Genomic DNA, 27,975 nt, shown 5'->3' on the forward strand with positions numbered 1-27,975 from the left:
AATGCATGTATGGAAAGTGTATTATGATAATGGACTAGTAATGACGCTGATTACGTATTATCGTTAGGCACTTCGGCATTTTCCGGACGTAACTTTAGCTCAAAACTTACATGACTTTCGTTAAAAGCCGGAGAATGTCGAAACTACTTGCGGAGAACACGTACTTAGCCGATTGTAATTACGTATTCGCCATCTTCACATTTTTTCTGAATCTATTTATCGAGAAATGTCGACTGTTTTTAAAAACGTGAAACAGAAAGTTAGATTCAAATAGCTGACCAAAATTACTTGAGTATATAAATATAGAAGGAAATTAAATTCAGCTTAGGATATAGTCATGCCAGAAATAAACAATTACTGTTTTAGTTTCCTTGTATCACATGTTTGACGTCGCGGGAGTGAAATAAAGCCATAACATAAATTGTGTGTTAGATAAATGTAATAAAGCTTTGAGATTGACGTCGTCTTAAGGTAGTTCTGCACGTTTGATAAACCGGAAGTGATGGCGTAACGCCATTTTTCCGGAAAACGTAGAATAAAGACTGGATTCGGCGTACGGAACAGAAAATCATTTTATGAATTAATTGCAACCTGTGAGTAAATTTATTACAATGGCACTGTTGCTATATTGTAAAGTCAAAATATGATATTAAAACATATCACTCGTTAAATAATTCAAAATAACGTCTTAAAATTAGCGTGAAATGTCCGGTTTACTTTAATCATGGTCAAATATCTCAAAAATAAGCACACGGACCTATATATTTTATTTCATCAAATTATAGGCCATGTCTTTATTTACAACTGTGAGAAGTTTCATCAAAATCTACATTGTAGAGAAATTTCTATTCGCGAAAATGTTATGAAAGTTATGATTTTCCCATAGACTCTCATTATGAAATATTGCGTGAGGTCCCTATTTTTCAAATCAGTCTAGCAAAAAATCAAGTACACGACCCTATCTTTTTTATTTGCTTAATTTTTTATGTATATTCTGAAGTTTTGAAAAATCAGTGTTTAATCAAATTCTACATTGTAGAAATAATTTCGATCCAAACGTGCAGAACTACCTTAACTCAATATGAAAAGACACTCATGTAATATCCTCTATTTATTTAACAGAATTGCAAACTGTTAACACATATTATAAAGGATTCGGCATGGATACTATGAGAAGTGGCGGTAAAAGGAGAGCTGATATTGAACTTGAAGTAAAACAAAATGAAGAAGTATATGAGAAAATAGACAAAAAAAATGTTAACAATGATATATATGAAAATTTGAAAACGGAGAAGAAAACGAAAACTAATAGTATAAGACATGAAGACATAGATAAAATAAAAGTTGTCACAGTTTTACTTTGTGTTGTTGTGGCAGCTTTGGTAGTAGCAGCCGTTACTGTGAGTTCTGTTGTCTTTTTTGGAGGTAAGTATTTTCGAAACAATGTTTTCTTTCATTTCCTTTGTTCCTTTTTAATTCTAGTTTTTTAGATGTTTCTTCAGTTTTGGTGTTTATCATGTGAGCCGAGACTGACTTGCCTGAACAAAATTACAACCCCACCCCTTTAGATTTGATGACAAACCATAAAGCAAATTCCTTTTATTTTTAATCCATTTACCTTGTTTTATATCAATGTTTGAAGCTGACTAACATCGGTGTCAGGAACTGTCGGGAAAGTAGCATGAGAAAAACATATTTTCTCCTTTCATTTTTTTTAATTTTCTTTATTATCTAGTTGTTTGTATATTTATATAAAAAAATGCTCATATCTTATTTCTTTTCTTATATACGAAATGCATAAAAGGACACCCGCATTTTTCTAACATTATCAAGGCAATTACGAAGGGATAAATCTAAAGTTGGAATAACTTGTAGCCCGTCTCATTTGTTTAATCACATGTATATTACTATAATATGTTGTTCTGTTTTCTACATAAAAAGGTTAATATGATTAAGGTAGTTCTGCATGTTTGATAAACCGGAAGTTATGACGTAACGTGATCTATCCGGATAGCGTAGAATAAAGCATAGGTTCGGCATACGGAAGCGAAAATCAGTTTATGAATTAATGGCAGCTCATAAATAAATTTACTAAATCAAATAATTCTAAATAATTGTCTTAATGTCAGCTTAAAATGGGGTTATCTTTTTGATCATTGCCAATATATCAAAACCAAGCCATCGTAGTACACGGATCTATATATTCTATTTCATCGTATTATAGATCACATGATTATTATATACTTTCTAATGAAATACTGAGAAATATTGATAAAATATACGTTATTTGTATTTTCATTGTATTCATTTTTCACTGCAGTGAAACATATTTTCTATATTTTCACTGCAGTGAGACATATTATCTATTTTACACTGGTTTTCCGGAACTATTTTAGTATTCTTGGGCAGCAACATTGGTCGCATTTGAAATGAAAAAGGTGTATGTGGATAGTATAGAAAACAATTTCAAGTCAATATCGAGAATTTACAATAATCGCAACCCGTCTATGGTACATTCTAACCGATATATGACGAGAACACTGCATTTAATTTTCCGCAAAGGGACATTACTCAGAGGAAACGTTTGAAATGCCAGAAAATAAGATTGAAGAATATGTCAAAATTACCTGGAACTGCGAGTTGTACGCAACTCGTACTCCTACACTTTCATATTGTATATCTTTGCGGATGCTGTAAATGTAACGATTTTCGTTTATTTCAAAAATAAGCCTAAATTTCGGCTGTGCGGAAAATGTTTTGTTGTTGTTGTCGCTTGTTCTGCATGTAAACAAACTACGTTTTTAAACATTTAAGTATATAAAAAATATATAATGCTATGGTTTTTATTTCCACCTCGTGCTATGAAAAAAATCAAAATTTTCACTTGCGGCTACGCCACTCGTGATATATTTTATTTTCATACCATCCGATGATAATAAAACAAAAACATTCATTAAAACAAACTTAATTTATTTACAACTGTTAAAAGTTTTTCCCTGTTGGATATTCTTCCCTGTTTTTACTTAAATCTGCATTGAAGAAATATTTTAATTCGCGCAAATGTCATCAAAATTGTGACTTTCTCATCAACTCTCTTTATGAAAACTTGCGTAAGGTCATGATTTTTTAGTAGGTAGGTTACCTTAACATTTGTATATGCGCATGCGCAACCGGAAGCTAACGTGACGATTTACGACAACGTTCACGACAAACTAAATGTGTTTGTATATTTATTCTTCTGTTTTTTTTAAATGTCTCTGATCTGTTGCTTAATGGTTGCATAATGCTGAAATAATGAATAAATTACCACAGAAACGCTACATAACATTATTGCCTTAAGGAGAAGAAGGTGTAATGAGCGGGATTTTCAAAAACAAGTTGCATCCTTGATAACATATGTAAATGACAGCAAAGGTTGATATTCACCCGATGTACAATTATTGAAAAGGTCAAATGCACACTTTTTATGCAAATGACGTCGAAATTTCACGTTTTAGCCTAGTCGGAAATTGTTTTGACGTTGCCGTTTTCATGGCGATTAATTTAGTTTCGGGGCGTTCAATTTATTTAAAAAGTTTTTTTTTATTTTATATAATATGCCAGTCAAAACTTATACGGTGGTGTAACTTTCAAATATATACTCCCACTATTCGCTGAATGAATGCTTACTTTATGCAAAAATCATGCCAAAATCCTTCTATGAAATTATTGTTTTCGTGCGGCATGACTAGGTAGTGTGCAAAAACTGGTCCATAGATTCTTTTTTAAAAAAAATAATATTATCTTATCAGTTTATTTTTACTGTAATATGAACAAACAAAAATTGGGGGTCACCGACTTCCTTTTCGCAATTTTCTCCTATCCCATTTTCTCGTGCATTTTTCTGATATAAAAAAAAATCATAAGAAAATCATTTGATAAATCAATGAAATTCTCTTCTACCGGATAAATTTTATCCCACAGCGACATTGACTGCACACGAGTTTGTTAAGTGATAAGGTTGAGTCTGACCCTTTCCTTAATTAAGTTGTAGCCATAAATTTTAGCATGTGTGGTTCCAAAATCTGACCTCAACGGAAGTGGCGTTTCTTGTATAAACTGGGAGCATGCATTTACAGGTCCATAGATTTTTTTTCCAAAAATTACACAATTACTTTAAAGGCAGTTCTCAGCAAAATAACGAAGAAAAAGTCCTTGACTACCGACTTCGTTTTCGAGCTACGAAGTCGAAAAAAACTAATAAATTTTCAAATGGCGCTATGGGCGGCGTTTGACCTTGAGCATTTTCCCGCTTTTTTCTGACGTTACGCAAACGTCTTTTTACTAAAACGGCGTAACTATGCTATTTGCAAATAGATATTTAGCCATTCCGTTTTTTTAAAAGAAAGTCTAATACTTTCTGAAACATACTTTCATTCTTGTATTTCATAGTTTTCTTTATCATGCGAATATATGTGGTTATTTTCAAGTTACCTACTTAGATTGTACAATTGCGAGACAAAGTACAAATAAGCAAGTGTATATACATGTACATATGCAAATATACAGTCGGAAATAATCTGAATTTTCATTGTATCCCGCGATAAAAAGAAAGCCGTATATTTGTTTTCGCATTAAATGTTAGGACATATTTCAAGAATACGTGTTATTAACTTAATTTAAAGTATAATTTAAAGTGCAATTGGCGGTAAATGATTTCTTTTGCTTTGAGAATGTAACAATATGAAGTAATTTCTTTTTATGTGCCCCCATCCAAGTAATGTTTGGATGGGGCAATTAGTGTTGCCCTCGTCCGCCCATCCGTCCGTCCGTCAGTCCGAATTAGTATCGAGCATATCTCAGAAAGTATTAACCCAGAGTCATCAAACGTCAAAGGATTGTTATAATTTTTCCATTTGAGTATATAATGTTTTAATTTGATCTCACACAGTCAGACCAGTGTTATGGCCTTTGACGCAGTCGAAAATATACATGTGTCGCATGTATCTCATTAAGTTCTTCAAGATTTTTGTGCATATATCTTAAAAATAATAGAGACATGAAACAATGTAGGAATAATATGCAGCAAATTGTAACATATTCGGGGTTGAGTGACCGCCAAATACTTGTTTTTGCTATTTCTTATCTTTTGGAACTTCTGCATCTAAACAAACTCATACAGTTGTATAGAAAGATTCAACCAGTCAGACTAAAGTTTTCGTTTTTGAACATCGGACAAATAGACGTATCCGCTTTTGTTACTTGTTGAGATGTTGTCAGTAACAAATGTTGAGCAAGTTAATACCGAAAAGGAGTTTGGAAACAATAACAGTTAAGTTGTCAGTATATCGTTACTAACTACAATACAAAACGGAACACAAACATCAAATGTTTTTCATCTTTCTAATGCGCTTGATAACTGCTATGGCTGTATGTAATACAGCAATCATATTGAGTGTTGGAATAATAACCAAAATTTAAACACATGAGCTGTCTTCAAAATATATTTAATTTTGAAATGCCTTTCATTATTCTCAAATGTACCCATTGTCATATAGAAAATACTTGCACATATACAACATATATAGTGCTTAACCACCAAAATTATCTAGCCGAGAATGTAAAAAACGTCAGGTGTATCGCCGCCATTTTGTTTCCAACAGCTTTATAGAACGTAATGACGCGACGTTGCGAAGGGTAACGTTTGGCGTTCCATCAGACGTCGCTGAATTACACCTTCTTCACATTAAAATGACATCATCGATGCCATGACGTTACGTGTCAGTTACCGCGCAAAGTTAATAGCTTTTATCTTGAAAGTACGTAATTCTCAGCATTTTTTTAATTTGAACTATCTTCAAACAGCTATTATTTGCCGAAATATTTTTATGAGCCTTTTGCTCTGAATATTTTGCGGCTTCTATCTAATATACTGAACTGTGAACATGGGCGATGGTAACTGATGCTATTGGGAATATAGATGGGTGAAAGGTCACTTAATTTGGTCATTTTTAGATAAAAATTGGGCAGTCTAATTCGAAATGCCTATTTTTTCCGTTTCCATTGATAATTTGGTACTTATACACTAAAACTATGCTCTAAAAGTGTTCAGATTTCAGTAGAAAATAGTGATTTCTGGAATTAAATATATGTTACCATGAAAACGAATCCAGTAACCTATACAATCTAAATGTAAAATTCAAATGCAATGACACTGTTCTATCTGTATTTCGACACTATCCTTGAGAATGATAATTGCAAGCACAATGATTTTTCAATAAAATGTCAGACGAGAGGTACTGCTGTAAAAAGTTTAAGCTTTGAAATTTGTTGAAATAAATGCAGATAACACGAACATGTTACATACTTCAGAAATAAAATGTTTTGAAGCTATATTTAACGAGAAAGATAATTTTATTAATATTTTTCTGCAAAAGTACGATACAAAGAAAGATATAAGATATGTTAAACATCTCTGTTGCCATGGTTACTTCAAACTTTAAGACAAATAGGGTACCATGTAAAGTGTTTGGCACTGAAGCCGTCGAAAAATCCATGGTCATACATAGTTGTTATAAATTAGAGACATTGCGTTACCATGGAAACAGGAGCCCCGCGACATATACATTTAAGCTTATATTAGTAGCTAACGCGCATACTAGTAAAATTATCAACTACGCAGACTTCTGCGGATACCTGTGAAATTCAAATACACTGAAAAGTGTTAATTATCCATATTTTCCTTCTTCTTGCACTATAAAATATCTTCGGAGGGTCATGTACTTCAAACCCAGATAAAGATTATACTTGAAGGGACATTTAAAAGAAAGTGAAAGTCATGGGAAAGTTTTATATACACATTATCTTACATATATTATGACATTTTATAACGATACCGCGATTTGTCCTGTTCCTGGTGTACAATATCTACCAAAGTCCTAGTATATTTAGGACTGGAAATCTGGTTTTGCTACAGAAACATTATGTATACCGATTATAAATGCACTTACTGAGCATAATTGGCACTATTTTCATATAATGCTTGACTTTGTTGTTATTGTTCATGTTTTTGTTCTGGTTCTTTGAGATCATGCAGTCAATCTATTGTTACTGTAATAAACCGTTGTGTGGATTGGAGGCTTTTGGGGGAGAAGTTAGAGTGCAGGAGGCGTGTAGCACTTTCCGTTAGCTCTCGGTCCATACTCATTCAAAGCGTGTCTGTTGTACTTATGCTTCAAATATGTTGAGTAAGAAAGTAGATATCTCTAGATAATTCAAAATTTCGAGCTCATAAGTAAAATTTATAAGTCGAAAGTTCGGGTTATGTAAGTCACCTTTCGAGGTACTTAGTTGAGACTTCGAGTTACATATCTCAAAATTGCGAATTAAAACGTAATGCTCCACCATGAAGTAAAAGGAAAAAATCCAGTTTAGTTGCTTGGTTATCCATATTTTAGCTGCCTGATGATATTGCAGCATTTAAACCAGCAGCTTCTCCACCTCCATACTAAAAAGACATAACTGTCACAGGACAAATAAACAAACAAATACTAGTTATGAAATACATAATATTAGTAACTTAAAAGTACATGCTTACAACTGCTTATCTGTCTAACCAAATCAATTCAAATAAATCATAAATGAGAAACAGTTAAATTGCAGCGATAAATATTCTTCCGCTACCTTGTAATAAGCAATTTAGTATTTACTGCTATTAACAGTTCTTTTCAGTTTGATATTTTAAGATAAGTCATCATAATCTATATCTGTTTTGTATATCATGTTAGTTATATTGGTCATCTCTACGTCTTCATAATTATCATCAGAGTCATCCTCGTCACATGTTACTGGTGTATCACAAATAATTTCAGATAGTTATGGAGGTACTATATTATCGGAACACCAGGCATGCCATTACATGCACATAGAACATAGCTAGCACGTACCTGATACTTTTCAATTAACTTGTCATATCAAAGTTTGCTGATGTCATTGTATTCTTTGTGTCCATAAATTGCATAAACAATACTTTCGATACCGTTAAAGAGGTCATCTGAACAGTGATGTACATGACCTACTTTCGCTATTGTTGCAACATACTCCTCTATCAATTTGAGCGGTGTTACTTTCCCTCTGCAAACAAAAGCACTGGTTGTGTAATAACGAGTCAGGCAGTGTATTGCTGGCAAAATTATGTCTGCTTTGCTTTTAAAGATGTTGTGAATATTTAAAAGGCGTTTCTTCTTGCCCGTTTCCGTGTCAAATAAAACAGTTTTTCATATTCTTGAATTATTGAAGAATATTTCACCAATAAGATAAACACGTCTGTATCTTGGAATCTAACTATGATTGTCGTCTTTTGTGTAGTACTAGTAGTACATAAGTCTTAAGTCAAATAACAAAGTAAAAATAAAATTACATAATTATTGACTATACTGTTAATAAACTTACAAAAAAACTTTATTGTAATTCGTTATTTAATTCTGACTTACACAAGAAATAGTACTAAAAGATGCAAGCTTAGCACTGCTTTATAGTTATGATTACTTCCAACGAAAACAGAGCCTTCCCGCTCAGCACAACAGAAAGCGAGCAGAAAGACCTACGGATCATAGGGTCGTGAGTTTAATTCCAAGGCGTTCTCCGTGACGATTCGATAGGTTATATTGCAACTCAAGTGCCCCACTGTGCATTATATCATCTCAAGCGGGCACCTGGGTAGAACAACCGACTTTCCGTAAGCCAACTGGATGGTTTACTCACTTGAAGAATTCGACGCTCTTAGTGAGGCTCGAACCAACATAGGTGAGGGGCAAGTGATATGAAGGCAATTACCTTAACCAGTTGGCCACGGAGACCCCCGGAACTAAGACTAATCAGATCGGCATTTTTCGTGGAATGTACCTTCCGTTTCGCGTTAAGCGCCGTTTTCAAACAGTACTTCAGATATGTAACTGTCGTCTATTAACATAACAAGTGTTTTAGTTTCTGTTCCAATACTTACCATTTCTTTGTAAGTAACTGCTAACTTCTCCACAAGAATCAAGGATGGAGGACGAGTGATTTCAGACACAATTCCTTCTATCGATTGAGTCGAACTCTGCAAACTCGGCTAATAAGGTAAGGATGCAATGCGGATACTTGTCTCCAACCAAGTTAAATCGCTTTAATCTTGGGAGATATGTACATTTTGTATATTCTTATCATACTTTGAAAGAATATACACCTATATATTTAGGAATGGTGTTAAAATTCTCTAATCAGATAGCACATTTCCGACCATACACTCAGTTTGTGACAACAAAAAGATGTCAGCCACTAAATCGGAAACTATCTTTCCAGCCATAAACGTTTGGCAAAGGCTTAAAGTCAGACCAAAAAGGTTTACTCAGTTTCACTATTTGTGTCAAATACATGTATCTTTTGGTATCTACTTTCGTATAAAACTTATTCCCTTTTACATGGAGTCACAACTGATAAACCCAATTTAACCCGATCAAAAAGACCATTATGTTATATAAAATTTTAAAAAACATAATTAAACGTGATACACCACAACCTTAAGTAAAATGTCATTGGGTGACACTATTCGATATTTGTGAAATTTTTAATAGCATTATAATAACTATTTTATAAAGATATTGTAAATCATATTGAACAAGGTGACATAAAGCTCTTACAGGCAACTGCATTCACTGAAAACTTTTTTAGATTTATCACAATTTAATAGATATTAAATCTATGCACCATTGGAAAGGTCATATGAGACGCGCTTTGAGAAAACCAAAATAGTGGGTTTGCGACCAGCCTGAATCCAGACCAGCACAGCATCCATGCTGGTCGCAAACGCACTATGTTGGTTTTCTCATGGCGCGGCTCATTAAAGTTTTAAGACTTTAACATGTGGTATAGTGAGTCATACACATGTAATATGTCAAGAGATCTTTCATCTTTTAAAGGTTTATAATGGTTCAGTTTCTATAACACAATTGTTCATTTAATTAGTTACAAGTATGCAGTTAATATCCTTGATGTATTATGTCCGGTTTCTTAACAGATATGATACATGTATGCGGTTTCAGACTTTTAAATAATATTTTCTCTCGTTTGAAAAATCAAGAATTTCATGAATGTCAGCGAAAGTGTCAGTTTCTGTTGCGTGGTATTCATTGTAAATTCAAGAGTTTGCATTATGGTTTTTTTTTTTTGTTGTTTTTTTTTTTTTGTATATTGTTCCCTTTCAGTGTGTATATGTCTTATCTAATTTACATTTTTTAATTACGTTTTGTGGCGTTTTTAAAACATCCCAGTGTTTCTGCTTACTTTTAAAAGAATATATGCCAATCTTTTATATTGCCAATATGAAATAAATGCATTGCTTATCCCAAACAACATTCCGAATCCTTGCTGTGTATAAGCTTGCTTACCACAGTGAAATGTAAAGCTCAATAAGTTTTTGACATCTGAAAAAAAGTAAAGTTGAGACCGATCAATTTAGTCAATCAAATGAGTTAAATAGATGCATCCCATACAAAAATTTTTAAGATAACATGTTTGAGTCGAAATCGAATTTCTTCTTTTACTGTAGTAAAAATAAGTATATTGTATTCATTGAATGAATTTCCGGTTTTGCAACCAAAACAATTATTGTACATACAAGCTATAATCATTTAAATTAAATATGAAGTTTGTTACTGACCCATTTTCTGAGAGGATCATGTATGACTTGTTGAATTTCTGTATAAATATAGGTCTCCTTCATTAAACAATGGACTTGAAGTGTTTCAAGAAACACTGTAACAAGTCAATTCCAAACTTAGGAAGATATAATAAGTATGTGTTGAGTTGAAAGCACTACGAAATATGTGCGTAATTAAGTTTCGTCTTAGGACTTATAAAAATGTAAAAAAAAAATGTTAATATTCAAGTACTATACCATTAAAAGCACTTGAATATCAAATAAACTGTGATTCACTGCAGACCTGGAGCGCCTGTGATAAATTATAGACTCCGGTACATATACAGGATTCAAGCGGTTTGAGCAAAAAGTATATTTAATGTAATGTATTCTGTAACCAGGTAATACCTTAACCTTTAGTCAGAATATTATACATATTATACACTAATGCGTGCGGACATGCAATAATCTGCGTATTTTGACGTGCGTTCCAGTTGATTATCACTTCCGGACATGCGCAGAAGACCGCTCCAGGCCTGCATGAGTAACATCGATAAAATAGCAGATTCTGAAGGAAATAAACTTTAACCAAACGGTTATGACATGCGTAAATGTTAATAGATATTTCTTTTGATAAAATAGAATTGCAGACTGTTATAACACGTAACAGAAATTAAGACAATAGATACAATGAGAGGTGTCGGTGACAGAAGAGCTGGTATTGAACTTGACGAGATCAAAGAAAATGAAAATGTATATGAGGAATTAGACAAAAAATGTATTAACAGTGATACATATGACAATAAGAAAACAGAAAAGAAAACAAAAACGGAAAACATGGATAAAACTAAAGTTGTCATAGTTTTACTTTGTGTGGTTGTGGCAGCTTTGGTAGTAGCTGTCGCGACTGTAAGTTCTGTTGTATATTTTGGAGGTATGTATGTTCGGAGTAAAAATTTGTTTTATTTTCTTACTTCTTTTTGACTTCTCATTTTTTTAAATAGCTTGGTAATGTGCTTACGAGCAGTAATGTTTCTTCAGCTGTGGTATTTACCACGTGACCCGAGACCGATTTGCCTGAACCAGATTACACCCCGACCCTTTGGGTTCGATGACAAACTTTAAAGCACAATCCTTTATCTTTAATCCATTAACGTAGTATTATATGAATGCTTGAAATTGACTAGCATCTGGGTCAGGAAATGTCTGAAAAGTAGCACGCGAAAGCGTAATTAACTCCTTTTACTTCTTCATTTTCTTTATTATCTAGTTGTTTGCATACTTATTTATTATGTATATAAATAAACTTTTCATATTATCTTATTTCCTCTTATGTCCTTATAAAATCTGTTATGCCTAAACTAAACACCCGCAGTTTTCACATTCTAAAATATTGAGGCAGTTATGAAGTGGTGACTCTTTAAGTTGGAGTAACATGAGCACGACACGTTTGCTTAATCACATGCATATCACTATACTATATGTATTATGTTCTACATAAAATGTAGTAAAATATAATTCATGTAGTTCTGCACGTTGGTAAACCAGAAAATCATGACCTAACATCATTTATCCGGATAGCGTAGGATAAAGCCTGGATTTGGCATCCGGAAGCGAAAACTAGTTTATGATTTATGGCAGCCCGTAAATAAATTTGCTAAATTAGATAATTCTAAATAATTATTTCAATATCAGCTTGAAATGTGCTTAATAATAATATCTTTTTAATCATCGCCAATATTTCAAAACAAGCACACAACCTAAACATATCGTATCATAGACAGCAAGTTTATTTACGACTGTGAACAGTTTCACTAACATCTGCATTGAAGAAATATTTCTATTCGCGAAAATGTCACCAAAGTTGTGATCTCCCATAAACTCCCATTATGAAATTTTGCTTAAGGTAATGTTTTTCAAATCAAAATACTAGTCTAACAAAATATCAAGCACACGTCCTCATCTGTATTATTGCCAAATATCTAAGAATATTCTAACATTTAGAAAATTAGGGTTTAATCAAATTTTACATTGTAATTTCTAGCTGTTTTACTAAATGACGCTTTCATTTTTACCTGTTGTGATATAAGCACAGGGTCTCTGGAGATATATTTTGTATAAATGAAAAGTTAATGTAAAAAAGCATTCATCATAGCAATATGAATATTAAATGAAAATTTTTATATCCCAGTCACAGATGGCGGCTGGAGGATTGGGAAGATTGGCGAGCATGCAGTGTAACATGTGGAAACTGGCTTTACTACTCGGATACGGACTTGCTCCAATCCACGACCATCGATTATGGGACGATATTGTGACGGTACCTCTTGCAAGTGCAATCCTGTAACAATACGTACGTGTTCAGGTACATGTTACGTTTTGTATCTGTTGACAAGCAATTCCTGTTGTCAAGGCCGATTTCCTGTATGTGAAATTACCATTGTTGGGTCAAGCATCGATTACCCAATAGCTCGAGCATGACAACTGGTCCTGTATATCAATCTACTCTTTCTTGCTACTGGCAAACTCGAGCACAGGCGTACCTTCGAGGGCCAGAATGAATGGGTTAATTCAAAATTATCGTAGGCTTTTAGAATCGCGTTGTGTATGTCCAACTACCTAAAATGTTTACTTGCCGGTAAATTTGATCTGACGTTGAATTTAACTATTGATGAAAGGTTAAAAAGGTTCTTTGATCAAATAATAATCTATATCTGACACCCGCCCGCTTAGCTCAATATGGGAGAGCGCCGATCACTGATCGCGGGGTTATGAGTTCGATCCCCGGGCGGGCATATATTCTCCGTGACGGTTTGATAAAAGACATTGTGTCTGAAATTATTCGTCCTCCACCTTCGATTCATGGGGGTGGGGGGGGGCGGAATTTGGCGTTTACTTGCGGAGAACAGGTTAGTACTGGTGTAGAATCATGGAACACTTGTTAGGTTAACTGTCCGCCGTTACATAACTGAAATACTGTTGAACAAGAAATATCTTTAAAAAATGATGGTCGGCGAATTGTAATAAGGAAAGAAGTTTTATGAATTTTCATCTAACATTCATCTTTCATCTAACATTTTTCAAAATGCAAACTAAACACCGCACTTTAACCATTTAAATGGTTTCTTTTTTATTTTCGCAAAGGTTTCGTAGGGTTGCAATTTTGTTTCGTTTATCCTTAGACGAATAATTACAGCAGTAGTTTGATGAAGATTCATGAAGCGGTTCATGAGAAGAGATTTTTTTAAAGGATTTTTTTATTTATTATTTTTATTTATTCTAAAATAGGCCAACTGATCCCGCTTTAAACAAATGCATATTCGCTATTCATGAATCTTTGGACAATGACGTCACACCTATAAAAAAGTGAAGGTGAAGCAAAACATACAATTGTAATTATTTCAATATTTCTGTTTCATAAGCAAAGTTTGACCGTAGTCATATCACATAGATAAACTGTATGCAGCGTACCTTCATTTCAGTTAATGAGATTCAGTCATTATATAGCATATATATATAATAAAACAGATTTCAACTGAGTTCAATATTTGCATACAATACTAAAGAAAAATATTCATATATAATAAATCAGTTAAATAATTTATAACAAATATATCAAAGCAAACAAGTACTCATTTTAATATGCAATCTGAATAAGTCACAAAAGCAAGAAACCTTTTCATACATTGTATACAGACGACAATTGTAACAAGGAAAATCTTTTAAAAAGCACTTCTCTACATAAAAGACTCTTATCACACCTTTATTCATGTGATACGCAGACCGTATTCAGCTCTTTCTTTAATTTGATATATGTTGGTATTTGAACAGGTTTTTTATCATATTTATTAAACTTACTTATCATTTTGAGATATATCAATATTCTTGCTAAATATACTGAGCCAAAGTTAGCTTTAAAACTGTGAACAGCGTCGTTTAGGATAAATGCTTTGTCTACATTTCACTCAGCGTAGCACAATCAACAGAGTGAAAGAAATTGACACTCTCGTCCAATCAGGCAGAGTGTTGCATAAATCTTCCATTTTGATAAATTATCTATAATGCGTTATCAAGTAGTTTGATTTGCAAACTGAAGTCACGTGGCATAGGTAACGAAAACGAATTTAGACGGCGTCGCCAAAAAACGGCGTTAAACATAAAACAATTAATCTATATCTGTTTGAATGTTAGAGCAAGTATAAAATTACTTATTACATGTTTTTGCAGTATCGAGAATATAATTATGAGATCTTAATTTGAGGGAGGAAATGCTTAAGAAAAAAGAAAGGTTTAGTGCTTTTAAAATATTGAGCACATTTTGAACACTAAACGTTGCAGGAAATAATTTTATTTATTTTATGCTAACTAATGAAATACTGTATTCTATCAGTTAAATATATTCATATTTCATCACCCACACTGTGAAAATATGAAATCTATATTTTCACACGGTGAGAGATATAGCTCCGCCCCCTCATTACATTGTGTATGAATTTTAAATTATTTGCTTAAAACAGGATGAAAATTGTAAAAAGTATTTAAAAGTGAGCACATATTTTCAAATAAAACTTGCAGAAAATAAGAAAAGTCGGATATCTATTTCGAAATCCTCCATGTCATTATGCTCAAACACTTACACAAAACCTTCTCTATATTGTAAAGCCCAGTCTGTGGCTGACATTTACTGACATACCTTGATAGTGTTGTCAGCCCATGTCTGGTACCTTTTCTGTATTGTCAAACCATGTTCACGGCTACCTTGCCATTTCAATATTGTCAACCCGAGCAATCTAGTGAAGGACCCAGTCATAGATGACAGCTAGATCGGAATTTGTTCATTTTTCACCTTATGACTGTTGAAAATTGATGTTTTTACTTTCAGCCTGCTGTGATAATATGTATAATTATTATTATCAATCATCTTTGCGTGATTATAAAATCAATGTTATAAGATATTGCACTCATGGCCAAGCAGTATCATAGATTGATATGAACCATTTAACATCTCAGTTACAGATGGCGGTTGGACTGGTTGGGAAGATTGGGGAGCATGCAGTGTAACATGCGGAGCTGGTATTACTACTCGCATACGGTCATGTTCAAACCCCAGACCATCGGTAATGGGACGATATTGTGACGGTACCTTTGTTCAAATGCAAACCTGTAACAGTGGTTCCTGCTCAGGTAACTTTGCATTTGTTACAGTTTTGTCACATATTTGATCAGTTGAGTATGTTACAACATTAATTACGTTTTAACAACATAATGTTACAACATCTCAACTACAGTTGATATAAGTGCGTTGCATGTTGCATCGATTGTGATCAAATGTGTATTAACTAATAATTTCTTTTGTCTTACTATAATTTATATTACCTCTCAAGCATTGTACAAACTAATCAAGAATTAACGTGCAAACCAACAACCATAGATAAAGGTCTATATATTGTGTGATTATTCGAAGCATTACATTTGCAGGTCATCTTGTGACTTTCTAGATTTAAATGGTAGTGGAAGTCACACAGTGCCCATCCTAAATTAATTTCAGACACAGACGACCATTTTGGAAGTACACATTCAATGTGCAATCCAGCTGTATTGCTTCCTCATTTGACACTTTTAGGCAGGCCCAAACCCTGAGAAATAAGCGATAAAATGCATGAATTGAGCATATTAATATGAAAGCTTTCGGGTTTTAAAAACAGCTTTCCTGCATAACATATTTTTCATATTATGCTTAGTGAAAGGTTATATGAAACTCAATTGAACCGGCCTCATGGTTCTTTCGATGTAAATTGGACAAGAGCAGATATAGACACAGAAAAGGCTTAGCATGCATGTACATTTATTTGCAAATTATGCCTGTTACTTGTACACCATTTTGCCCTTTTTGATATGTTTAATGAGCAATTGTATCATTATTACCTTCTACATTGATATATGTTTGACAGGTTTATGTTCGACAGTCTTACGAGTTTTATTATTTTAATGCAGATTTGATTTTCAATTTAACATTCTTACACGATCCGGTTCATTTTACTATTAAACAAAGATGGCTGAAAACAGTGCATTATTATACAACAATTCATTTTTTCTGACGTCACAATTATTACATCATAGCGTCAAACGGCATAGCGGCGCGCTAGAAAAGAAACCAATTGAAAATGGGCAAAATTTTAATGAATGTCGTCAAGGATGTACTTTAAAATCATTGGTAACGTGTTAGAATCCAAAGAAATATATCTCATTTAGTGATTTGCTCTTGAATAAAATCATTGTTTTCGTTCAGATGCGTATTATTATATCACTCGGGCTCTGCCCTCGTGATATAATTCCTTCGCATCTAAACTCCAAACAATGATTCATTCAGCGACAAATCACTAAATGAGATATATTATCTCTTAAGTAACTTAAATACGCTTAGGCAAAATGGTCTATGAAGACATTTTATTTAATATACATACTTTGTAAAAAAAACTATGGTTCGACTCGTTTTATTGAAAGAGGCCATTACCACACTATACTGAGACCTCGGATGTTTTGGATTACGCACCTTTATGGATAAATGCTACTTGTGTCTGACGGAACAAGTCAAACAAAACAATAAGCGGTTATAAAAGACCTCTGGTTCTGAGTTGCTTTTAAAATTAAAATTAAGATCTGTCTTCTAACTCATTTCATCGGGCCCTTAATGATATTCCTTTTGTTGCTTTGCCTTCTGCAAAGGCATAGTGTCAATGTGTATGTGGTTCTCTAGGTTTCCATTATAAATATTTACTTCAGCTTGTCAGTTGTTTAGATATCATGCATTTTGTAACCATTGCATATTAGAGAGATACCTTTTATGTACACTGAATTGTTTGATGATTACCATCTACAGTGGTGCCCTTAATGGTGATTTACAGTTTCATAAGTTTTATGTGCATCTCTGTTGAAGCATGTGTGTGATTTATAACGATTTCCTGTTGTTAGTGTTACGTATGTAAGTATGTAAGGTATTCAAATGGCGGGCAGCAAGTTCATTTACACTGTCTTGTAATGCCACTGACCATTTCAAGATGGCGCCTTACTGTGTGCCTTCCTTATGTTTTTGTTATTCCATGCATCTTTTATTTGTTAATAGTTGTAACAGGTTGTGTGTAGGTGAATGTCGAATGTTGTATGAGTGGCTGTGTTCTTTATTTGACCTTTTTTTGACTCACTTTTGTCGTTGTTTTTGTTTTCATTCGAGGAATGAGGCTATTTCCTTTAGAACTGTATTCTTCTTTGTACATTGCATGCATACAGATGTGTTTTGTCAATATTTTAACGTATACATTTATTTTCAAAGTCTCTGCCACCCTCCAAATGTATTCAGATTTGATTTGTAATAAAAGAAAATAACTTTGAAAAAACAATACAGATGTAAATGACTGTCAAAAAATACATCAACAATTAACAAATTTATTATTATGACACTGAATCATTTCTCTAACATAGCTTAAACCTTAAGTTTATAGTTGAATAAAATGTAAATATTACTGGTATTTATCAAGTTATTTTTCCCTACGAACTTCTCTCTGCAAAACTTGCATTTCATATGACATAGCTACACTCCTAAAGATTTTATTGAAAAAAATAAAACCTCTGAAAAGATTGGTTGGCAGCATAGAACGCAACTAAGTGACAAAAGACTCGAAGTCTGTTTATGAGAGGTATTGAAATATGCAGCGCGGCTGTGCATCCCTAACGCCCCCTAACACTTGAAATTCTATTATAGTAAAAATGAATATTCTCCATGAACCCAAAGAACCGACCAGAAAATATAGCAACGCTAAGTACAAGTATGGGGAGACATTTTGCAGTCACCACACATACTCCAAGGCTGCTGTTGTTATAGTTAATAAGATTTTTGAAAAGATCCTTTGATCCATAGAAGACTAACATGCATCCGAGAGTGTAACGCAATTTTAACAAAATTTTGTGATATATTCATAGCTGCTAATTCTTTCAAGTGGTCTGTGAAATTGACCACTTTTAGATATATTCATATGATCACAGATGAATTGACATGACTACATGTCAATTATGCTTTCATATGTATGCGTATTTGCCGAAACTGATTCTCAAACATGGATTTAAAACAATGGTAGAATAATGATAAAATTTAAATGCCTTTCATAATGGAATGTGCACAAGTATCTAAGATTCTTTTATATTATTAAAGGAGGTGGGATGATTGCTCTAAGAAAGGCAATCTTTGAGAAAATTATGTTTTGAAATTTTGGATTTTTATTAATATTTGTTTTATACTAGATAAGTCATACACTGTAACATTGGTTTCAATGTGTTAAAAGTTTGGAATTATAATATTATGTATTCTTCATCATTGAATATTGATACATATTTTGATTTATTTTTAATTTTCTTTAAGCAAGATTATACTTTTAAATGTAAAAATCAAAGATGTCAACGGCTTTTACAATAAATGCACATTTTACAAAATATTTGAAACGCACCAGTGGAACGTCAGTTTAATGTGTTTGACTGGCTCGGTGCTAAATCATTATTATAATTATTGCCACCAATTAGTAAAATGTTCAGGCATATTCTTATTGAATCATTTTCCTTGTTAAAAATCATATAAAACGCGTGTCTTTACTTGTTCAGGTGGACAGTTGTCGGCTTTTCTGTGTATGGGCCATATCCGAATTCTGGAGGAAATTCACTGACCTTCAAGAGAACACTTTATAATAACAAATGATGTATTTAACATGACGTCGGTGAATTTGTCTGCCAGAAAGTAGGACTCTACTTATTTATAAGCACGCTTCTAAGAACAAATGACACCATAGTTCTTTATCTTGCAAATTATATTAAAATTACGACATGTCCATCGCGTATGGTAGTCACGCTAGTAGCAACAACGCAAGTGACAACCCATCCGGTACAACTTCAATTTTGTATTATTTAAAGCCAGGTGATCGTGTTTATCTGGGTTCATGCAGGGCATGAACTATATGGCTAGGGGTTCAGGTTTTACAGGTCTTCTTATTAATCCCATGCACTGAAATGACTGGTCGCTGCTTTGAAAGGCGATGATGATTTAAACTTTTCACATGACTTAAGTTAGTTGCTGATAAGACTCTTCACAGAAACTGTTACAACATCACAGTGATGAATCACATGAACAAATTAATCTCCAAACCAAAATAAATTTAAGAAAAATAATGTATGATTTTAAAACAAGTTTTAATGACATAGATGTATTCTAAAACTACATAGATTTAAATCACAATCACCTTCTGATTATCTGGAACATGTGAAGGAACTGAGATTTCTTATCACCGTAAGTGTTTGTAATTACAATGAATCTATCATCATTGGAAACTACATAATAGAATTTATTTTGATCTTGTGATTCCCCACACTGAACATGTATTATAATATTGCTTATCTTCATTGTCTTCAATGTTGACATTTGAAGTCCAAGCCAGGCGAAGTAGTAGCGTTTAACGTTTTTGTAATGAAGACGCCATGTTGACAATATTAAAAGTCTACTTACGTTTTCTTAAATCAACAAACATTCTGACTTGCAGTAATATACAGGTAAGTGAAATGCAAATGTTTGTCGTCATATTGGGTTTTTAAGCTAGTGAAAATATGTTAAATTATAGACATGAACTGCAATATAGGAGAATATAGAAACGTGTATGTATAAACGAATCTGTTCATACTGCTTAATCTCCTAACCGGGCCTGTACAGTCAACATATTTAAATAGCATTGAACATATCTGGCTGATAGAAACTATTTTCAAAGGAAACACACTTCACTGTTGAATTTCTGTTTTGTTGCGTGATTGGAACAATGTAACATTAACCCTTACCCTGCTAAATTTCTTTAATGAACTTGTCCGTCTTTCATTTTGGACAGTACCATTAACTGTTAAAAGGGGTGTTTACCAAAAAGATACTGACTGAATTGCGAACAGTACAGATCTTGATCAGACTGCACGGAGGAGCAGGCTGATTATAATTGACACTAGTCGCAAATGCAGAATCAATCGTGTCCGGCATGATTTTAGTAAGAAATCATGATACAATAACTGGCTACTTATGGTCAATGAAATAGTTTAAAGTACCAAAATGACAATCAAAGGTTCAATTGTTTAATATGTGAAATCAGAAAGGAATTATCATATTGTAATTTATTGGAGAAGTTTGTTTAGTTTGTTTGTTTGTTTTGGCTTTAACGCCGTTTTGCAACAGTATTTCAGTCATGTAACGGCGGGCAGTGAACCTAACCAGTGTTCCTGGATTCTGTACCAGTACAAACCTGTTCTCCGCAAGTAACTGTCAACTTCCCCACATGAATCAGAGGTGGAGGACTAATGATATCAGACACAATGTCGTTTATCAAATAGTCACGGAGAACATACGCCCTGCCCGAGGATCGAACTCGCGACCCCGAGATCCGTAGACCAACGCTCTTACCTACTGAGCTAAGCGGGCGGGCTGGAGAAGTTTGAAAGAACCTGTTATTCTGTCAATACTAATACCTTGTTTTAATTATCTCTGTTGTTCATAATTATGTTTATCAAATAATATCTTGTTAAAAGTTAGATTTATAAACGAATTAAAATGAATATAAAATGTGTATACTAATAAAATGTGCTTTTGTGTATCCTTTGTTGTCTGAATTTATCATAGAATAAAAAGTAATAATATAATTCCTGCAAGCATTAAGTGTAACAAGCGCAACCAGAGCCATACACATCAGAACAGACCATCCACAACTTAACACACTAGTTTCAATCATACGACTTGTTTAGCTTTCAGTTTAACTTTAGCTTGCTGGTGGCAAGTGATTCTGCCTTTGCGACCAGTGCAGACCAAGAATGATAAATGGTATTGCCCAAATTGAACAATGGACATTTTAGAAATCTAGCAGACTAAGGGTTAGGAGGTGCTTTATCTGCGGTTGCATTATTTTATATTATTATACATTGTATCAGATTTATATAGCGTCCTGTTTGATGATTAACAAGTTCAATGGCGCTTTACATAGCGCAAAGGCTGCCACTCAGGGCGCAAAATTCATCCTCTACGAGTACAGACACAGAGCGATCTGACCAAAGGGACAAAGTGACAACAAAGCCCCCAGAAAATTATTTTAAGATGAATCGATTGTTATCAAGAAAGCTGACAAATCTAATACAATTGTTATAATGAACACGGAGGATTACAAGAAAGAGATTCTGAGGCAACTTAGTGATGGTAAATATTATGAAAAACTTAAACAAGATCCTAAAGATAATGTTCTTAAGAATATATCTACATGTATTGAAAGTATAGAAGAGACAAATAGTAATGTAACTAAGGAATTTGACATGTTTCCAGAGTCTGTTAGAACTCCGGTATTTTACGAGCTGCCGAAAATACATAAGACTCCCGACAGCAATCTACCGCTAAATTATCCCGGGCGACCCATTGTGTCGGCATGCAGCTCGCCCACGGAGAACATTTCAAAATATCTTGATTATATACTTAAACCGCACATGATAAATTTACCGTCTTATATTAAAGACACAACTGACTTTATTGAAAAGATTAAAAGTTTCAAATTCAAAAGTAAGGCTACTTATTTAGTGACACTAGATGTTTCTTCTCTATACACAAACATACCGCACAGCGACGGAATAGACGCATGTAAATATTTTTTGGACGAGCATTGCCATGGAAGATTGAAAAGTGACGACGTCGCAAACCTCATTAAACTTGTTCTGCAAAATAATTATTTCAAATTTGATGAAGATTTTTATCTCCAAAAAATGGGTACTGCGATGGGCAGCTCAATGGCACCATCATACGCATCGTTATTTATGGGAAAATTTGAACAAGACTTCCTTAGAAATCGAGATCTACAACCGACACTTTGGCTGCGTTTCCTGGATGATATTGTTATGGTGTGGGATCATTCCTTGGAAGAACTAGAACTTTTCATCAGAGAGTTAAACAGTTTTCATCCTGACATAAAGTTTACGCATACTATTTCACAAGATTCGCTCTCGTTTCTAGATGTAAATATATCCAAGGGAGAAAATTTATGTGTCGAAACTAACATATATGTGAAAGAAACTAATAACCACCAGTACCTGGACTATACATCATGTCATCCCAAACAATGTAAGAACGGTATTCCGTATAGTCAAGCAAAACGCTATAGACGTATAATATCAGATGATGACAAGTTCAAACATTCATTATCACAGCTTCGTGAATTCTTCGTTGACAGAGGTTACCCACATGATATGTTAGACCGTGCCTTCCAAAAAGTAGTCAATATATCTCAGCAAGAAGCTTTACAGACTCAAGTTGGGGACAAAAATAGTGTAATTCCTTTTACTATTGTGTATGATCCAGCGCTTCCACGTATTGGTAACACTATTAATAAATACTGGAGTATTTTGAACCTATCAAAAAGCTTTACAACTAAATCCGTTTATGAGAACTGTAAACCTGTTGTTGCCTATAGACGTCCGAAAAATTTACAAGACTATTTGATAAGTTCAGAGTTCAATAAGCAAAGTGATAAACTTTATCTCTCACAGAGATGTAATGGTAGCCGATGTTCGCATTGTACCAATATCGAAACAGGTTCAGAATTTACCAGTCAAATGACTGGTCAAGCATACAGTTTACATCATAACGTAAACTGTAAAAGTAACTGTGTAATTTATTTGATTACTTGCAAAAAATGTGACAAACAGTATGTGGGACAAACTAAGCAACCTGTATCAAAACGCATGAACAGTCACCGATTTGATATTAATAGTTTTACTGACCCTACTTTTTCCTCAATTGTTGCATCACATTTCAATTTACGAGATCATTGCTTAAAGGACTTTTCTTTTATGCCTATTGATGTTGTAAGAAATGACATTGATCGTCTCTGCAAAGAAACAGTGTGGATACATAAACTGAAAACGCTCTATCCAGATGGTTTAAATTCTAAAGTTTTATTTGATATTAATTGACCAATCAACTAATTGTATTGATCTACATATATAGATATGTAATGCCGAGTATATCGTTGTTTTTTCCTATTTCTGTTTTTTATATACATAAGTATAGGAAATTTTGTATAAACACTATCCGACAATTTACTCGGTATGTTTGTTAAATCCGTTTAAAGGAACGTTATTTTTAATTTATTTAACATTGTAAATAATGTAGATCTAAACTTTGTATACATTTTACCGCATTTTTACGCGACGTTGTTTAAAGACGTCACGTCCGTTGTTTTTATTGTTATTCTTCCCTGAGGAAGGCTTAACGCCGAAACGTTGGAAGTTAATAATTATCTATGAACAAACGCTACACGTGTTGTTGTTGATTTTTCTTATTTGTCAGAACAGAGAGAGAGAGAGAGATGGGGGGGGAGAGAGAGAGAGGGAGAGAGAGAGAGAGAGAGAGATTTTGTTAGATACGGGCCTCTCCGGCTAACATAGCCTTGCTCCTTGCAAATAGACAGTCTGGTTCTTGAACGTGCCCGGTGTTTAGCACCGATACACGCGAAGCCGACGTTCTTGGAAAAAGCCAGTACAAGCCTTTTGGTTAGGTGGGAGACACTCAAGAACATCTCAGAAATTTTCAGTGCCGTGACCGGGATTCGAACCCCGGAACTCACGACTGACAGTCATGTGTGTCGCCACTAGACCGTCGGGACACTATTAGATTGAGTAAAGCATGCGATGCATCAACAACATATTGTCATAAAAAAGGGAGATGATTATAGCTTTTCTATGGCATTTTGTTTTGGGGAGTTGTCGCGCGGGCGACTTATGAAACATATTTCTCACCAACACAAAATGTTGCAAGTTTCGTTATGTCACCTTGGCTCGAGCGCCACTACGGGAAAACGAAACTGCCAACGTATCAACCATAAAGACAGAAAATAATGTATTATATCGTGTTGTCGTGCACGCCATTAACACAAATGTTGTGACGGCGCACGCGCCAAAAAATAAAATATTCGTTGTTAGCATTAGCGCGTACGCCATATTCAGGGTGGTTCTGCACGTTTGAAAAACCGGAAGTATTAACGTAACGTCATTTTTCGGGATAACCTAGAATAAAACCTGGTCTCAGTATACAGAAACGAAAATCAATTCAAGAATTAATGGCTACCTGTGAGCATAGATATCAAAACAAGGTCACTATTTTTCTAAAATAAAACTATGATAATACGTATGTTCACATGTTCAATGATTCTAAGTAATGTCTAAAAATCAGCTTTAAATGTGCGAGTCTCTTTAATCTTGTGCAAATATCTCAAACACAAGCACAACAACCTATACATTTTATTTAACCAATAGATAATATGTTTATTTACCACATTGTAGTTTTGACTTTCATCATCGTGTTTCGAGTTTTACAATCGAAAGCCAAAAGTCGAAAGTACAAAGAACAGCCACCAGGATATCTTTGCAAAACCAGGATTTTGGCAAACTTCACTACCATTTCTAAGTGACTTAGAAACTTCTGTTTTAGCTTGGGTGGTAATTTAGAGGCCAGGGAGCAATAAATGATATAGTTTGGTATTATTTTTAATTTTCGTATGTACAACAAGAATCAAGGATGGAGGACGAGTGATTTCAGACACAATTCCTTTTATCGATTGAGTCGAACTCTGCGAACTCGTCTAATAAGGTAAGGATGCAATACGGATACTCGTCTCCAACCAAGTGAAATCGCTTTAATGTTGCGAGATATGTACATGTATATTCTTATCATACTTTGAAAGAATATACACCTATATATTTAGGAATGGTGTTAAAATTCTCTAATCAGATAGCACATTTCCGATCATACACTCAGTTTGTGACAACAAAAAGAACAGAACAGAACAGAACAGAATTTTATTTCACTTGAACTAAAAGTTCCTCGTGATAAATACATTTACAAGCATATTTGCATGGCATGAAAATACAGATGCCATTCATACAATTATAACGGATTTTGACATTAATCATATACATATATTTATAAATTATTTGTAAGATATTTCAGGATTTGGATGGACGGATTAACATTTAAATAGAATACAAGTACTATACAGTTAGTTATATAATATTCAATGTCGCACTTATGCGCCGCAGGTCAATCAATTACGCTACACAAAAAGTAGTTCGGAACTGTTTAACATCAGTTTCTTAACTAAAAAACAACAACAAGAGCTTACAATGCAGATGTGTAAACTAATTACACTACACAAAAAAGTAGTTCGGAACTGTTTAACATCAGTTTTTAACTAAAAACAACAACAACTAGAGTTTACAATGCAAATGAGTAAGATACAAGCCGAGTGGCGCATAGGTTCAACAAAACCACACATGTCGGTAAAATGTCCATGTTATGCAAAGTTGTAGATAGATGTGACCTCTATGCTTACATAGCATTTATCTCATTATTGGAATCTTCATGTCTGATTCATGTATAGTTAACTAAGGTACTGACTTTTATAATGTAGCGATACGTAAAATGGACACATTACAAAACATGTTGCGTTACAATATTACGCAGTTTTGAAACACGATATAATGACATTTATGCTTTAATAACAACCATAAACGGCTAAAGTCTATAGAACACTAAAAGTAGTTCGGAACAGTTTAACTTCAGTTTGTATGAACATAATTCCACATATACATGTATTACATTTATTGGACTAACTATTCATGATCTGGTATCGCAGTTCTACTGCTTCATAAATAAATTTGCATAACATTTCAATTTCATTTTTTCTGCTACTATTTAATAATTGTATAAATTTAAACATACTTGGTCTATTTCTCTAATAACTTTTAATATACAATCGTCTTAACCTTTCATATGGTGGACACTTAAAAACAAAATGGAATTCGTCTTCAATATCATTTGTATTACAAATTTCACAAAACCTTTGGTTACGATCTACTCTTTCACGTGAAAATCTACCTGTTTGTATTCTGAGACTATGTGCTGAGATTCTTATTTTTGTTAATGCTATTCTTAGTTTTCTCGATACTATATTTTCTAAATAAGATTCCAATCCAAAATTAATTTTAACAGATCTATACAATATAAGAACATTATTCGAATCTATACTGGCTCTCCATTCTTGTATATACTCGTCTAATAGTCTCTGTTTAAAAAAAAAAAAAAAAAAAGAAAAAGATGTCAGCCACTAAATCGGAAACTAGATCTTTCCAGCCATAAACGTTTGGCAAATGCTTAAAGCCAGACCAAAAAGGTTTACTCAGTTTCACTATTTGTGTCAAATACATGTATCCTTTGTTGTCTACTTTCGTGTATCTTAATCTTAATCTTATTCCCTTGTACCTGGAGTCACAACTGATAAATCCCATTTAACCCGATCGAAAAGACCATATTGTTATATAAAGTATTAAAAAACTTAATTAAACGTGATACACCACAACCTTAATTAAAATATGTTATTGGGTGACACTATTCCATTTTTGTGAAATTTTAATAGCATTATATAACTAATTTATAAAGATATTGTAAATCTATGATGACAAGGTGACATAAAGCTTTTCAGGCAATTGCATTCACTGAAAACTTTTTAGTTTTATCACATTTAATAGATATATAAATCTATGCACAATTGGAAAGGTCATATAAGCTGCGCCATGAGAAAACCAAAATAGTGCGTTTGCGAGTAGCATGGATCCAGACAAACACAGACTGTGCATCCGCGCAATCTGGTCAGAATCCATGCTGCTTCCTTTCAAGCCTATTGGAATTATTGAAACTGTTAACGAACAGCATGGATCCAGACCAGACTGCGCAGACAGGCCTGCATCCATGCTGGTCGCAAACGCATTATGTTGGTTTTCTCATGGCGCGGCTTTAAGACATTAACATGTGGTTTAGTGAGCTATACACATGTAATATGTCAAGAGATCTTTCATCTTTTAAGGGTTTATATTGGTTCAGTTTCTATATCACAATTGTTTATTTAATTAGTTACAAGTATGCAGTTAATATCCTTGAAGTAGTTTGTCCGGTTTCTTAACAGATATGATACATGCATGCGGTTTCAGACTATTAAATAATATTTTCTCTCGTTTGAAAAATCAAGAATTTCATGAATGTCAGCCAGTGTCAGTTTCTGTTGCGTAGTATTCGTTATAATTCAAGAGTTTGCATTTTTTTTTTTTTTGGTATATAGTTCCCTTTCAGTGTGTATATATCTTATCTAATTTACATTTTTTAATTACAATGTATGTATTGCGGAGTATTTAAAATATCCCTGTGTTTCTGCATCCAGCAT

At 33.6% G+C, this 27,975-nt stretch overlaps 2 protein-coding genes across 3 annotated transcripts in view; both read left to right on the plus strand.

Moving 5' to 3' along the window:
* The window catches only part of LOC123541756 (hemicentin-1-like), a 102,896-nt gene that overhangs the window by 67,601 nt on the left and 7,320 nt on the right, over nucleotides 1-27,975 (plus strand). The window lies entirely within an intron of this gene.
* On the plus strand, nucleotides 1,077-12,907 carry LOC123545588 (uncharacterized). Its single transcript, XM_053531108.1, has 2 exons — nucleotides 1,077-1,425; nucleotides 12,849-12,907. The coding sequence occupies exons 1-2, from the start codon at nucleotides 1,161-1,163 to the stop codon at nucleotides 12,896-12,898; spliced, it is 315 nt and encodes a 104-aa protein (XP_053387083.1). The 5' UTR covers nucleotides 1,077-1,160; the 3' UTR covers nucleotides 12,899-12,907.

The sequence above is a fragment of the Mercenaria mercenaria genome, chromosome 19 (assembly GCF_021730395.1).
Source record: "Mercenaria mercenaria strain notata chromosome 19, MADL_Memer_1, whole genome shotgun sequence".
Classification (NCBI taxonomy): domain Eukaryota; kingdom Metazoa; phylum Mollusca; class Bivalvia; order Venerida; family Veneridae; genus Mercenaria; species Mercenaria mercenaria.

Coding starts and splice junctions, on each gene's coding strand:
- LOC123545588 (XM_053531108.1), top strand. CDS start 1,161: ATGGATACTATGAGAAGTGGCGGTAAAAGGAGAGCTGATATTGAACTT. Junction 1,426..12,848: donor TTCTGTTGTCTTTTTTGGAG/GTAAGTATTTTC, acceptor TTTATATCCCAG/TCACAGATGGCGGCTGGAGG.